Source organism: Carassius carassius, chromosome 4 (assembly GCF_963082965.1).
Source record: "Carassius carassius chromosome 4, fCarCar2.1, whole genome shotgun sequence".
Taxonomy (NCBI): Eukaryota; Metazoa; Chordata; class Actinopteri; order Cypriniformes; family Cyprinidae; genus Carassius; species Carassius carassius.
In genome coordinates, this window is record NC_081758.1 from 4,870,692 (window position 1) to 4,884,478 (window position 13,787).

Consider the following 13,787-nt stretch of genomic DNA (forward strand, 5'->3'; position numbering starts at 1 on the left):
CCGTTAAAGAAATTAGAAATGATCAAATTGTGTTCACGGTGCTGCAAAAAAGCTTGACACATCAGCAATCACAATGTCTACATTATGCGAAGAAGTACGAAATAGCATGAATTGATTATGTTCAACCATAGATACTGCACTCAGGCACCGAAGCGACTCAACCTTGCTGAAGAACAAGAGCGTGAATCTGAAAATACAACAGAGGGAGCCCACACAGGATTCATTTCACCTGCCAGGCAGCAATTAACGGCAATTGAGAAAACTGGACATCCAGCAAGAAACGGTGGACGTCCGTCCTGAACTCACTGCCAAGCTCTCTTAGAGGGGTGTCATATGAAAGGACAAGACACTGTACAGTCAATGAAGCCTTATGCTGTATAAACCTCCTCTAAAAGATGCATGATAACAACATGGTAGAGTTTCACATTAATTACTGTATTTTGGTTCTGCCCTTACATAGTTGTGGTTATACATCTCTAAAAACGTGTTAACCAGCAAAGAATGGCAGTTTAAGATGTACCTTTGTACCCTCAAAGTAAAATCAAGGCCTCTGTGTCACTGGATGTTGAATTTAATAAGTATAATAGAGATATTTTCTCTTATATATTTTTTTTTCGTTTAGGAAATGACAGACATGCTTGGACAAATATGATACAGTTTTTTTTTTTTTTTTTGTGAACTAAAATGGTTTATCTCTGTATTTTTAGTTTCTGTTTAACAATTACACTTATAAAGTTGTTAATACATCAAAAAAACAACCAAAAGGTTTCAAATCAAAGAGAGAAAGAAAATGAAAAAGGAATCTTTCTTTTTTCTTTTTTTCTTCAATACAATGTTTTCTTCTTTCTAATTGTGTTTTCAGCAGAGTTTGGTAGTCAGATGGTCTGATTGTTTCAAGATTTCTGTATTGTACATGTCCAAGGCATGATTTACGCGAATCATCTCACTGTTGTTGAGCTTGAGTCGATGTTTCAGCATACAGGAGAACAGGTCCAGCTGGGGCTTCCCAGGGGCCACTGGAGGGGCCAGACGGTTAATTCTCTCTCGTATGTCCAGCAGCAGGAGCATGATGGACGAGGATGAGTAGAACTGGGACCCCTGTGTGTACGACTGATTGACCTGCTGCACAGCGCTCCTCAGCAGGTCAGCATTGAATCGCAGGCTATAGCCGAATACTTGGATGTCGGAGATCTTGATGTAGATCTGCCTCTTGTTGGGGTCGGATAAGTCCACTGGGCCGTGGCCCGTGTCGTTCCGCAGGACAGTGGGCACCTTAGCACGGCTTCGCAGGTAGATGTGCACCGTCTCAAAGAAGGTCTTCCAGCGGTTTCCCAACAGCAGGGTCCAGTTAAAGCACTGCGAGTTCTGCAGTCGCACCTTCTCCCAGCGCGGGTATCCATGCTCGCCAAACGGCATGCTCCAACCCTCCGAGTGGCTTCCACTGAACGGGTTCACGTAAATGAAGAACATGGGGTCCACACTGCTGTTGCGCATCTGGCAGATCTTCATGGACAGGCCTACGACCATGTGCAGGTAGTCCATGCGGTTCTTGTTGCTCTTGAGTGTCAGCGACATTCGCTTGCGCCACCGTGGGTCGAAGAAGGTCTCCAAGCGCACCTCGTTGCTGATGAAGGTAGTGTGGATGTGCAGCCGTGAGTCCATCTTCTGCAGCAGGTACTTGAGCTCCAAGTCCTGGAAGTCGAGGTCCGTCTCGAAGCTGATGAACTGCTCGCTGCGCTCTGAGTCCACGTTCTGCGGCTCGCAGCGTCCACGGTACAGCTTGTAGCCTTTGTTGCAGGAGCCACATTGCGAGATGTTGGCCAGGCTACACATGGCACAACTGTTGTTGCCGCCGATCACGCAAGGGATGGGCCGCTGGCAAAGGGTGGCCCCTGTGTGGCACACGCACGTGCGCTGGCTCTCCAGGAAGGTTCCCCAGAAGCCGTTCTCGTTGCAGTAGAGGAATGACTGCACGCGGTTCAGCCACTGTAGCACCGATCTGAAAGAAGACAGATAACAGTGCAGTCAAAGCAGGTGGGTAGAAGGATCCATTAATAATGCACCGTTAAGTCCAAAAGCACAAAGCTAGTGCCTCAGCCTCTTGACGTTTGTTACAGTCTAATCACTAAAATGGAAAATGTATTCTGTCAAACTTTCCCAATGCACACCTAGTCTTTTCTCTCCCCGCAGGAATTTAGCCTTGTCATTCTGAAAGCCTTTGGAGTTTCTCTGATTCATGAAGGGAGAACTGAACGCTTGAATTTTGATTTCTGGGAGACAAACTGCTTACAATTACATGTTAATGAACCCAGAGTGTAACAGAATCAGATATTCCTAGATGATATGCCTGACTTTCATTTGATGTTGAAAACACAAAAAGGCAATGCTGCAGTTAACTGTGCAGTTCATAAAGACATTAAGCAAATTCATATGATAGTAATTGATTAAAATAATAATATGATAATATAATATTTTGTTCTCTCTACCAATATTTTAATAATAATAATAATAATGATGATGATGTACATATAACTAAAAACTTGGCTGTCCAGTGGAAGTGTGATTCATCAGACCCTAAGTAATCATATCAAAGTTCTCCTATTTGAAATACAACCATTTCTGAAGCGTGATGTGCAATGGAAATGTAAAAGCCTTCTTTAGTCACTTATTGTGAACTATATGCAGTTTCCATAGGCTATCAATTGTGAAATAAAACTGTAAATTTAAAAGCATCTCTCATAATAGAACGGCACATGGCATTCAATCTATATAAAAAAGGCAATATTCCTAGCCAGGCATTATTAGATTTTCAGTTCACTCCTGATTACTTGACCAATAAAAGCTTAAGATTAGTCTCATTCGATTTGAGCCATACACAGTTGACTTATTTGTGACATTTAATATTGTATTTTTCATATTCATTCGCAATAAGCAAGCTTTATGCAGTCTGACTCCCATATGTTATATTCTCTAACTGCTTTTCTCAATATGGATTTCAGAGTGGCTTGCTGGTTTTATTTTGCACAATTATTTGTTTTTCTATAACAAGTGGCTGACTTGAGTGTGCCTTGGGGGATAAGATGGAGATGACAGGGAAGAATGCTGCTTGTTTTCACATCCTCATGTTTGTAATGTGGCATCAGAACGCTCTGGTGCACAGACTGCATGACGTACATAACCACAATTTCTCTTCTAATGGATAATGGAGGAGAGCGAGCAGACTGTAGATGTAAGCAGTTCTGAGTGTGGGGGAAGCCTGTATATAGGGAATATATATATATATATATATATATATATATATATATATATATATATATATACAACATTTAAATTTATAAAAAGCATATGTACGAACCCAAATGCTAAAAGCACTAATGTAACTGTGCTGTCTGTCCTCTGTGTGGGTGTAAATCAGATTTGTTTTCTCTCCTCTGAATGCAAATTATCAAAGCTACGGTTTATCAGGTAAAGCTCACAACGAGCAACAAACGTCTATTAATCACAAGCATCCAGTAAGCGTAATTTTGGGGCTTTGCATAAACAGAAATGGCCAGCATGGTTGCATGATTGAATATCACACTGGCTTTTGTGATGCATCCAGTAATTAAATGGCAGAGAAATCCCTGAGGCATGGCTCTATCTGTCACTGCAGCGGCGGCTGTGCTTTTGCTCTGGTCAGAGCAATTTATCAGCAACAAAAAGATCTGCATACATGTGATTCATGGTTATGTTTTACATAAGATCATTTGGCGTCTTTGGACCCAAGTCTGTTTGTGATCAAAGCTTGATTTGTCTAATTTGTATGAATGCAATTTGGAGTTCACAGGGCTTGACAGTGTGAGCAAGCATATTTGTGACTAAAACTAGATGTGTACAATGTGTAAAATGTATTGACATGCAAAATACAAAAAGTAGGTGTCTGCTGTCCTTAAAAAGTCTATTTATATTATATTTATATTTAGCCTATTTATACTGACACTTTCAGAGCAGTTCACAACCATATAATAATCTGCATTAATATCAAGGGATTCCTAATGACCCACTGTTGATGAATTTTGACAGTGCTTGCCTTAATGGCAGGGTAGGTGATTTGGTTAAAAAAAACATTTTTGTTATGCTGGCTGAAAGTGATCTTAATGTACTTACATGTATTTATATTGTCATAGGATCATAAAAGGATCATGTTTGTCCATTCAACTGCAGTGATGTCTATTAATTGGTACGTATTTCGTATCTCGCTAAAAAGTGCACCCAGGTACATGTATGCCTTGAGACCAGGTAGCCCTCATCTGTTTGATTGAACAACTGGAACTAGTAATAAAACAGAGAGTAAGTAGTAGTGCAGAATAAGGAATTAATATGTGCTTTATAAGCACTAATAAACAGATAATATGCTAGTAATATGCATGCAAGTTAATATTGCGAATTGGTCCTTACAATAAAAAAAATGAAATTATGTCACTTGTAAATATATCCTCCTGTCCCTTTATTAAGGAAAACAGATCATTTTATCATTTCTCGCTGCACTCCTAAAGTTATTTTGTGCTCTCATATATTTTTCAAATTAAAAGCACGTGCGCTGTTTGGGGAGAAATGTAAACTCCAATAAGGACTGCAGTTGGTATTAAAGCAAGTCGCCACTTCTATAGTGTATTGCACATAGCTGCTTGGCTCGAAATATATTGCCTTTGAAGCACAGCTCACATTGTTTTTGCCTCATGATGCATCCCAAAAGAAGAGTGCTGTTCTGTGAGATTTGGTGGTAAATCCAAATGGATATAACAGTTTAATAACAGAGTGAGAGGGGTGTCATCCTTTCAGAGTTATAACAGTGGTAAATAGCTGATGCTAGTACTGTCACCGTTGATACAAACACACGGTTTCAAACTGTATGGAGAGCGACGTATGGGAGCACAAAGAGGCTGGATTTCGAACAAGCAATCGAACCAAGAGTGGAAACGGCCTTAAAAGATATCTTATTAGGAACTGTAGCCAACGGGACATTTTTAAGGATCTTGGACTATACTCAGGGTGAACAAACAATAATACCAAAATATTCATCTAAAACTTGCATCAGCTTTTTCTCAGCCAGGAATAAACAGCAGCTGACTTTGAGACGCTTCCCTAAAAGTAGAAACTGCACAATTTGCAAAAGGCCAATAATTGAGCAAAGACGAGGTTAAAGCTGTGCTCTGGATCCTCTGCCCTGTTCTACGGATAGACCTTGTGCGTCGGCACTATTGCATCAAGAACGGACGAGAGGGAATATCTCACTATCATGGTGCATATATGGATTTTCCCTTAATATAGAAACAGCAGCGTAATCTACTTACCGCTCTTTTAAACCATTTCACCTGTGGGGAAATGTGCATTTTATTTGAGCCCTTTTTTATGTTTTGTCTATGCAAGAGTTATATATATATATATATATATATATATATATATATATATATATATATATATATATATATATATATATACACTTCCAATTAAATGTGTTAAGTTATTTATTTTTCTGTATTGTTGATAAAAAATAAAAAGCATTGAAACCAATAAGTAAAAAAGCTGACCAGAAGATACCAGGTACTCTGAATTTTGAGGTGACAAGCTTTTAGGTTGCACGAGAATAATATATCCAGATCAATTCTAAACAAAGCACCCATCATCTGTTCTTCATTTTTATGCATCACTGAAAAAAAAAATGTGTTTGACAAAAAAGAGGGGGAAAAAAAGAGAGAAACCGGTCACTTAAATGCACATTAAGTCTCACAGTTATGACTTCCGAACTCCTAAGTAAGAACTTCCGACGGAAACTTGGCAGTTATCACAAATAAGTGTGGAGCCAAATGAAGTTTTCTTCCTCTAGATAATTGGTGTGCCATCAAACTGGAAGCAGCGTGTCTGCAGAATGGAGTTAGTTAACTTGTATCTCTGGAGTCTATGGGGCGGATGTAGGCAGTTTGCTGCTAATAATGAGCAACGGGAAGCCGCTCAGTGTCAGCAGGAAACTCTTCCTCAAGCGAGTAGCCATCTTTCTTCATCAGGGCCTTCGGGCCAAAGAGCAGGTCAGTGGAGACAGAACAGACATCCTGAGTGACAGCACAGCTAACACAACAACAATGCTCATACAGTATATGCCACTATTTAGTGCTGATCTGAGCTCAGACACTAATAAAACAAACACGTTCAGCTCTAAAATCTGATTGCATAAGTGGCCTTCATTAAATGAATTGTATATAAATACGACAAGCTATGCTAATGATCTTCCTTGATGGAAGAACTGTACATCATGGTTATTGTAAGACATTTTTGGGGTCCATATTTGTATAATACATTAAAATGCCTCTAATTCTTGATATCTGTTGTGCAGCAATATCGCCTATTTTCAGAACTCGTTACAGGTTTCATATTTTGAATGCATATGTTTCGTGGGTTGTCATACAGATGTGTGGAATATAATGACGTGTCTTTCAGAAAGCCGCGGTTGGCAGCAATAACAGTAACAACCTTCCCAACAAGTTTTCAGCCTACAAGTTACAGATGCAAAATTTTGACATGTTTAAGTTTATTTACAGCTGAAAGTTTGTAATGATCACTACTAGAAACGTTTGCATTAGTAAGGACAGAATAAGAGCTTCAACGTGAAGCACTGTTCAGAAATATATATATATATATATATATATATATATATATACATACATACACACACACACACAGAATAAACAACAATGGCTTGTATGGGAGGGCTTCAAGAAAAAAGCCACCCTTTAAAAAAAGGCCATATGCAGTCATGACACACTTTAAAGATACTGATGCCACATTTCTATACCCAGTGTATGTATGTATGTATGTATATATATATATATATATATATATATATATATATGTGTGTGTGTGTGTGTGTGTGTCATAAAAAATTAAAATAAATAAATAAGTAAAAAAAAATATATGTTAAACTTTTAATAAACTGTATATTGTATAGGTTTAATAAGGAGCCCCGCACATGACAAGCAAGAAAAAAAAATTGTTTGCACGATTTACAAATTCTTTCCCTCAATGTACTAAAACGTGCACACGCTTACTATTGCGTTCCCTCAATTTACTATTGCGTTCCCTTGCAAATCGAGGGAACGAATTCGTAAAACGTGTGCACAATTTATAAATTGAGTGAACGGAATAGTAAATCGAGGGAATGCAATAGTGATCGTGTGCACGATTTAGTTCCTTAAGGGAACGAATTAGTAAACCGTGCACACAATTTAGCATAATATTTTTTCCTGCATTTCATGTTGCATCACATTTTGTTGCTTTGCAGGCTGAAATGAAGACAGACACTAATTTGGACCTTAACAATACTTTGTTAGCTGAATAGACATTTTTAAGTATACTTGAGCACTGATATTTGATACTACCATAGAAATGCATGCATTAACCATTTTCAGTTGAACTGCATAAGTATGTTTCTATGTGACATGTTAACTGAAGATGAGGTGTTTAACCATGGGCACTGTGTTCAAACTCTATGCTTTTCCCCAGAGATTGTTTAACGTGACGAATCGTTAGCCCTGCTGCTTAGTTTATTCAAATGGGATGATAATTTTTTGCACTGTTATCAGTTAAACTAGCTGCTTTTTGAAGTATGAATCTAGTAAGTTGCACATAAACAGAAATAGACTCTCTCATCCTCAGCAGAACAACACTAAACTGTCAAGTCCAGTGTTTAGCGAATTAGCCCTGAAAATCACAAGCAACTTTTAACAACGCAGAACTGATAACATTCCCGTGCTTACCTGGAATTGTATTTGCCACCCCCAACCCCTCTCTCTCTCTCTCTCACACTGTGCTATTGCCATTAAACGTCCTTGATGTGAGCCCCACAGAGCTCTGACTCTGCTCTGCTTTGATAACGCTTCAGCACAGACCTTGTCAAAGCTGCCACTGGAGCGTGGTTGAGCTACTTCCACATTAGTGACAGTTGATGCTCTCCTCCGCTGTATGAACAGTTTTTTTTTTTTGTGTAAGAATTATTTGCATTTCCTGAGTGTGCATATTATTCTCTGCTTGATAAGTCAAGTTTCCTAGTGGACAGAAAACTGTATTTGTCTATGTTTCAGGCAGTGCTTCTGAGACTTTTTTAATAGACCATTGCACTTTTTAATTTCGGCCCAGTCAGAAAGAAACTGATAATGTCCTGGCAGAAAATTGCCAATATTTATTTATTTCTTTTCTGGACATGTCAGAACTATTCATAACTTAATTTGAATCAAACTGTTTAATAGTCAAATTCCCAGTGACGTACTACACTACATGCAGTCCTGAAGAAACATCGAGCAATTTGAAAAATCACTCAAATGTTAAATGGGTTAAACTTTTCACAGACCATACAGTATATGCCACTATTACTAGAGGTTACTAGAGGTTACTAGAGCTACACAACCAATTGTTAAAAGATAGCACTCTTGGTCATTCTTCTGTTTGAGCATTGCATTTTTAAATAAATTAAAGCAAAAAAAAAAAAAAAAAAGTATTTTGCCAGAACCTACATGCTATTTTGGTTAGTAATCTAATGTTGAAGTTTGGTAAATCACTGAAAAAAAAAAAAAAGTTTTAGAATCTCTATTAGATAATGTTAGCTCATTAACTAGGCAAAATGAAGAGCTAATCATGACATGTAACATCATACCAACTGCAACGAGTAAGTAAAGCTGTTTTAGAATGATTGTAGTGGAAATGGCAGATACATTATGAACACAACTTCTTGTAATATGATTTAATGGCTTATAACTTTTGACCAATAGGTGGCACTGTTATCAAATCGATGTGGTGTGTTCCGTGTGAGGTAACAATGTTTGGTGTCAATATGCCAAAGCTTTTCAGATATTTTTCCTCAGACATAATCTGCAATTATGCCTCAAATTTGTTGTGGTGCTATACAAAAATAGTTTTGTCTATCAACACAAAATCCATAACTTTTTGTCAGCACCATCTGATGATGATCGGTCGAGGAGTTCGAAAAAGTAGGTTTTCAACATAAAAACAAAATGGCGGACAGGAAGTTTGGCCGACAATGGTACAATTGGTATGTATTAGTTTGATAATAATAGGCTAATGCAATCAAAAATGATTAGCATTTTTGGAAATTTCATAACTAATGGTCAATTAAGGGTTTATCACTCTTGACCAATAGGTGGCACTGTTACCAAAATGATGTGGCCTGGTCAGTGTGAGGTGACAGTGGCACTTACAAAGTTTGGTGTAAATATGTCAAAGCTTTGCAGAGATACAGCCACAAATGCAGTTTGACATCTTTCCAGCAAATTTGTTGATGTGCTAACTGAAAACAGTTTCGTATTTCAACACAAAATCTTTTTGCTAGCTTGGTCTGAAGATGATCCGAGTTAAATTTGGTGAAAATCAGACGGTCTAGGAGGAGTTCGAAAAAGTGAATTTGAATCAAAATGGTAGACAGGAAGTTCAGCCAGTTATGGCAAAATTGGTATCAATAGCCGCATTTCCACTGTCGGTCGAGTGCGTGCCAGGGCCAGTCGCGTTTCCACTGTCACTTCCAGTGTTTAATCTTGCCTCGTCGGTGCTTCGTTTGGCGTCAACGGCCAGGGTTGAAAACCTTGGGCCAAGCTGGGGCTAGAGGAGTGGTCATGAACAATGGTGGAGTTTCTCCGCGTCTGGAGAGCGTCAGCGCCGCGGATCATTTCATAAAGCTAACAGCTATAACACCAGCATTAAAAATCTTTTAAAATAATTTGAGCTCAAAACTCACTTTCAGTCTAAGCGAGTGTTTGAAATTTAAACTTGATCCGATGTGGATTATTATCACAGGCAGAAATATTTCTAAGCGATGCAAAAGACTATGCACGCTAGGCATTAACGTTACCATGGTAAATCTGACCGCTTGAAGAAATCAGATGTCAGCTTCTTATTCTCGATCACAATTGTGTATTTATGCAGTAACATTTTATTCATCACAAGTCTCATCTCGAGAGTTTAGGTCCGCGTAGCCTATGTCATAAAAATATAATAATGTTTTTTTATTTTTTTTAAGAGTGTTCCGTTCATATCTACTGAGGTCAGTTCTTGGAATACAATCCTATATTCCTGCTGTATTATTCTGCAAATTAACTTTAGGTCTCACCTCTCTCTGGGCATCTGGTGGTTGGGGTTGTGGTGACAGCGAATGCTCAGACCGAAGAGTTTCCGGGCCGTGCGCTGGATCTTCAGTCTTTGGGCCTCCAGTGAACTCTGCAAGAGCCGATAGCGGTTCTGAAGGTCCCAGTCGCTGCCCCACAGCAGGTGCACGCTGCTCACAGGCAGAAAGTGTGTCGGGGGCAGACGTTTAAGAAACGACTTAAACTCATCTAAGGTGAGAAAGAGAGAAAGATATGTGCTCATACAGCAGAGGGCAAACGCATATCCACATAAACCACATATTGATACTTGGAATCCATTGTGTGTGAAACCTGTTAAGAGTGATGGTGAAAAGTATTGACTTTTACGGACAATGATTGATTTTAACCACAAACACTGTGTCAACACTATTATCTAGAGAGCCTTCAGAGTTTGATGCATACAGTCAAAACAATTCCCATGTTATATCTTTCAAATCGTTCAATGTCTTTTAAGGTCATGATGCAAAGCCATACACTATCCCTTTTACTTACGCTATGTGTCAAATTTTGAAGTGAAACATGATTTCCAACGAGAGTTTAGAAAGGCTGCCTGACCTACATCAGTAGACTAAAACATTGACTAAAGAGCCATTTGACTATTAGTTCACTTTAATAGCTTAACTTTAACTAACAGTATGATTGGCTTGGGAAACATCAGTCAAAAAAAAAAAAAAGACATTATTATATAAAAAATTATATATATATATTTAACTGTAAAATGCATTTAACTTTAAAACGTTAAAGTGTACCAAGGTCCACCCCAGAGTCTCACAAAATCCTGTGGAAAACATGATTTAATAGAAATAATAAAGACTTCTTCATGTTGACTTTAAACCATGTGTGGCCAATCCAGCTCTTCGCAGATTTCAGCTTCAACCCTACAGATTGGACACCAATGCTTTAAACAAAAGATATGTCATATTCCATAAGAGAATCATATGACAAAGTCATGTCAACCAGCATAAGTATATACAGTATAAGCATGCCTGTAGCCCACGGCACATACAGCAAATGTGTCTGTTTGAGTGTAGCCGAGGTTGGTTGATGGAACATTTAAATATCTGCAGCACGGTCATATTGGGAATGTTAATATAATGGTCTAAACATGCTGTCATGTTGTTTAACAAATCCACCTGCTTGTTTCCTTTGATGTGTCAGATATGCTATTAAAATGTGTGACATCTGAATGCAGTAAGCATTGCAGGCCCTGACACAATAACACATGACTGTCTACAGAGCACCTGTGTTTACTGGTGTATTACTTGATAACAATTATGTGGCAAGAAGGAATCAAAAACACATGCACACACATACACATGCAAAGAATAGCTGTAATGATACAAAGACTGTCGTATTTTCTGTTGTGGGCATTTTTTTTTTTACATATGCATCTTTTAACACATGTCCTTATGTGTTTGTATTTGTGTGTGTGTGTGTACAGTATATATATATATATATATATATATATATATATATATATATATATATATATATATATATATATATATATAAAATCAATTTTCAGTGGGTGCATATTCATTTTCTATTTCAATCAAATTATGTTATGCAGTGCTAGATGTGAGATTAAACCATGAACGTTTTTAGTAAACGTTCTAATGTTTTTACTAAAGTTTTAATATAATTGTCTATAATTGTATAATCATGCAACTCTGCTTTATACTTCGGTCACTATCTTTCAAGCCAAACTCTTGCCTATTGGCAAAAATCCTGGTGCATATTGGATTTATTTGCAACAAAGCTCATGTGAATTATACCCTAACAGTATTACTATATATACAAGTAGTGGAAAGTGTGGGATGATTGTGACTAGTATCCTTCCATTCAGGTAGTAATACACACATAATATATTGTGCAGAATATAAGCAGAATAAAACTTGAATTTGCTGGCATTCTCTGTTTTTGCAAACCACTTTTATACAGACTGAGCTTTTAAACTTTGGCAAATTAAAGCAATTATTTCTCTCTCTCTCTCTCTCTCTCTCTCTCTCTCTCTCTCTATATATATATATATATATATATATATATATTTATTTATTTTTTATTTATTTTTTTATTTTTGGAAACACTCATTATAAGTGTCTGCTATCTTCTAAGCATCATCAGTGGCAAATCCTTTACATGTGTAAATGTCCTTACAGTCTGTGAGTCAGAACAGATGGCATTGTTGTCTTCTCCCACGATCTGGAAACAGTCGTCCATAAAATGCACAGTACACAACTGAATATTTGAGTTGAACTGTTCTGGAACAGTGCTGTAAATACAACTTAACTACTGATTTCTAGTTGTGTCCTCTTTTGGGAGGCCAGACAAAGTATTTTCACTTTCACAATGAAACAGTGTCTCCAAAACATGGCGATGGCGGCAACAGCAAGAATGAAAGGTTGCACCTTCTTTCTTTGCATGAACATTTGGGCTGCGTTATGCAAATCTACCCACACCGTGACATAGACATGTGGGGGCGTGTTTAAATGAGGCGTTGAAGGAGGGCTTGGACGACTCTTAACTTTTATAAACAATATCTCTTTGGGTTGGAGACTTTAGTCTTTGCAACTTTACAGATCTTCTTTATGCACCAAGAGCTTGTAACACTCCAAAGAGAAAGGAAAAAATTAAATTGCATCATATGACCCCTTTAACTGTATGTGTACTTATATTACTCAAATTATTTATTTTTTACAGCTCTTTTGTCATAAATGCAAATGTATTATTATTATTATTATTAAGTCTACTTTTTGACATTTTAAATTTCATAAAATTATACAAATGCACCTTCTTTGTTCACGCAAAAATGAAATATTAACAATGATTACTTGCCAATATAATGTTTTAAAGTGTTTTAAAATTGTATTGTATTTCATTATAAGATGGCCTCATAGCCACAGGTGTCTGCACTAAACCCTAAATGTCCAGTCAGTTCACTCAGATCATATTCAGTAACACTCTCGAACAGCTATTTCTAGTCAGGCAAATACAGCTCATTTTCTTGAATAGGTGGAGACATAAATAATGGTATCATCAATTCTTCTTCAGCTCAGATACACAAAGAAGCTCATGTGAATGTCTGTTCAATAGTAAATGTAATTGGCTCCATTAAATGTAAAGCAGGACTTTCAATACTTCAGGCTCATTTTGAATTCTCCCAATGGAAATTGTCTCGACCTATAACCACTTTGATGCGGGGGTGTATATAAAGGGAAACTAGTTTTTGCTTTTTTATATACTGTATATACAGTACAGACCAAAAGTTTGGACACACCTTCTCATTCAAAGAGTTTTCTTTATTTTCATGACTATGACAATTGTAGAGTAACACTGAAGGCATCAAGGGCTATTTGACCAAGAAGGAGAGTGATGGGGTGCTGCGCCAGATGACCTGGCCTCCACAGTCACCAGACCTGAACCCAATCGAGATGGTTTAGGGGTGAGCTGGACCGCAGACTGAAGGCAAAAGGGCCATCAAGTGCTAAGCATCTCTCGGGGAACTCCTTCAAGACTGTTGGAAGACCATTTCAGGTGACTACCTCTTGAAGCTCATCAAGAGAATGCCAAGAGTGTGCAAAGCAGTAATCAAAGCTAAAGGTG

The 13,787-nt window shown here is 37.8% G+C and overlaps 1 protein-coding gene across 1 annotated transcript in view; it reads right to left on the reverse strand.

The window, feature by feature from the left end:
• Window positions 1–837: 837 nt before the first annotated feature.
• Window positions 838–13,787, reverse strand: part of LOC132132808 (BMP/retinoic acid-inducible neural-specific protein 1-like) — a 193,685-nt gene continuing 180,735 nt past the window's right edge. Inside the window, exons 7-8 of the mRNA XM_059545339.1 lie at window positions 10,151–10,373; window positions 838–1,999 (exon numbers count right to left, since the gene is read on the reverse strand). Coding sequence (XP_059401322.1) covers window positions 859–1,999; window positions 10,151–10,373 — 1,364 coding nt within the window. The 3' untranslated portion in view covers window positions 838–858. The remainder of the gene's footprint in view (window positions 2,000–10,150; window positions 10,374–13,787) is intronic.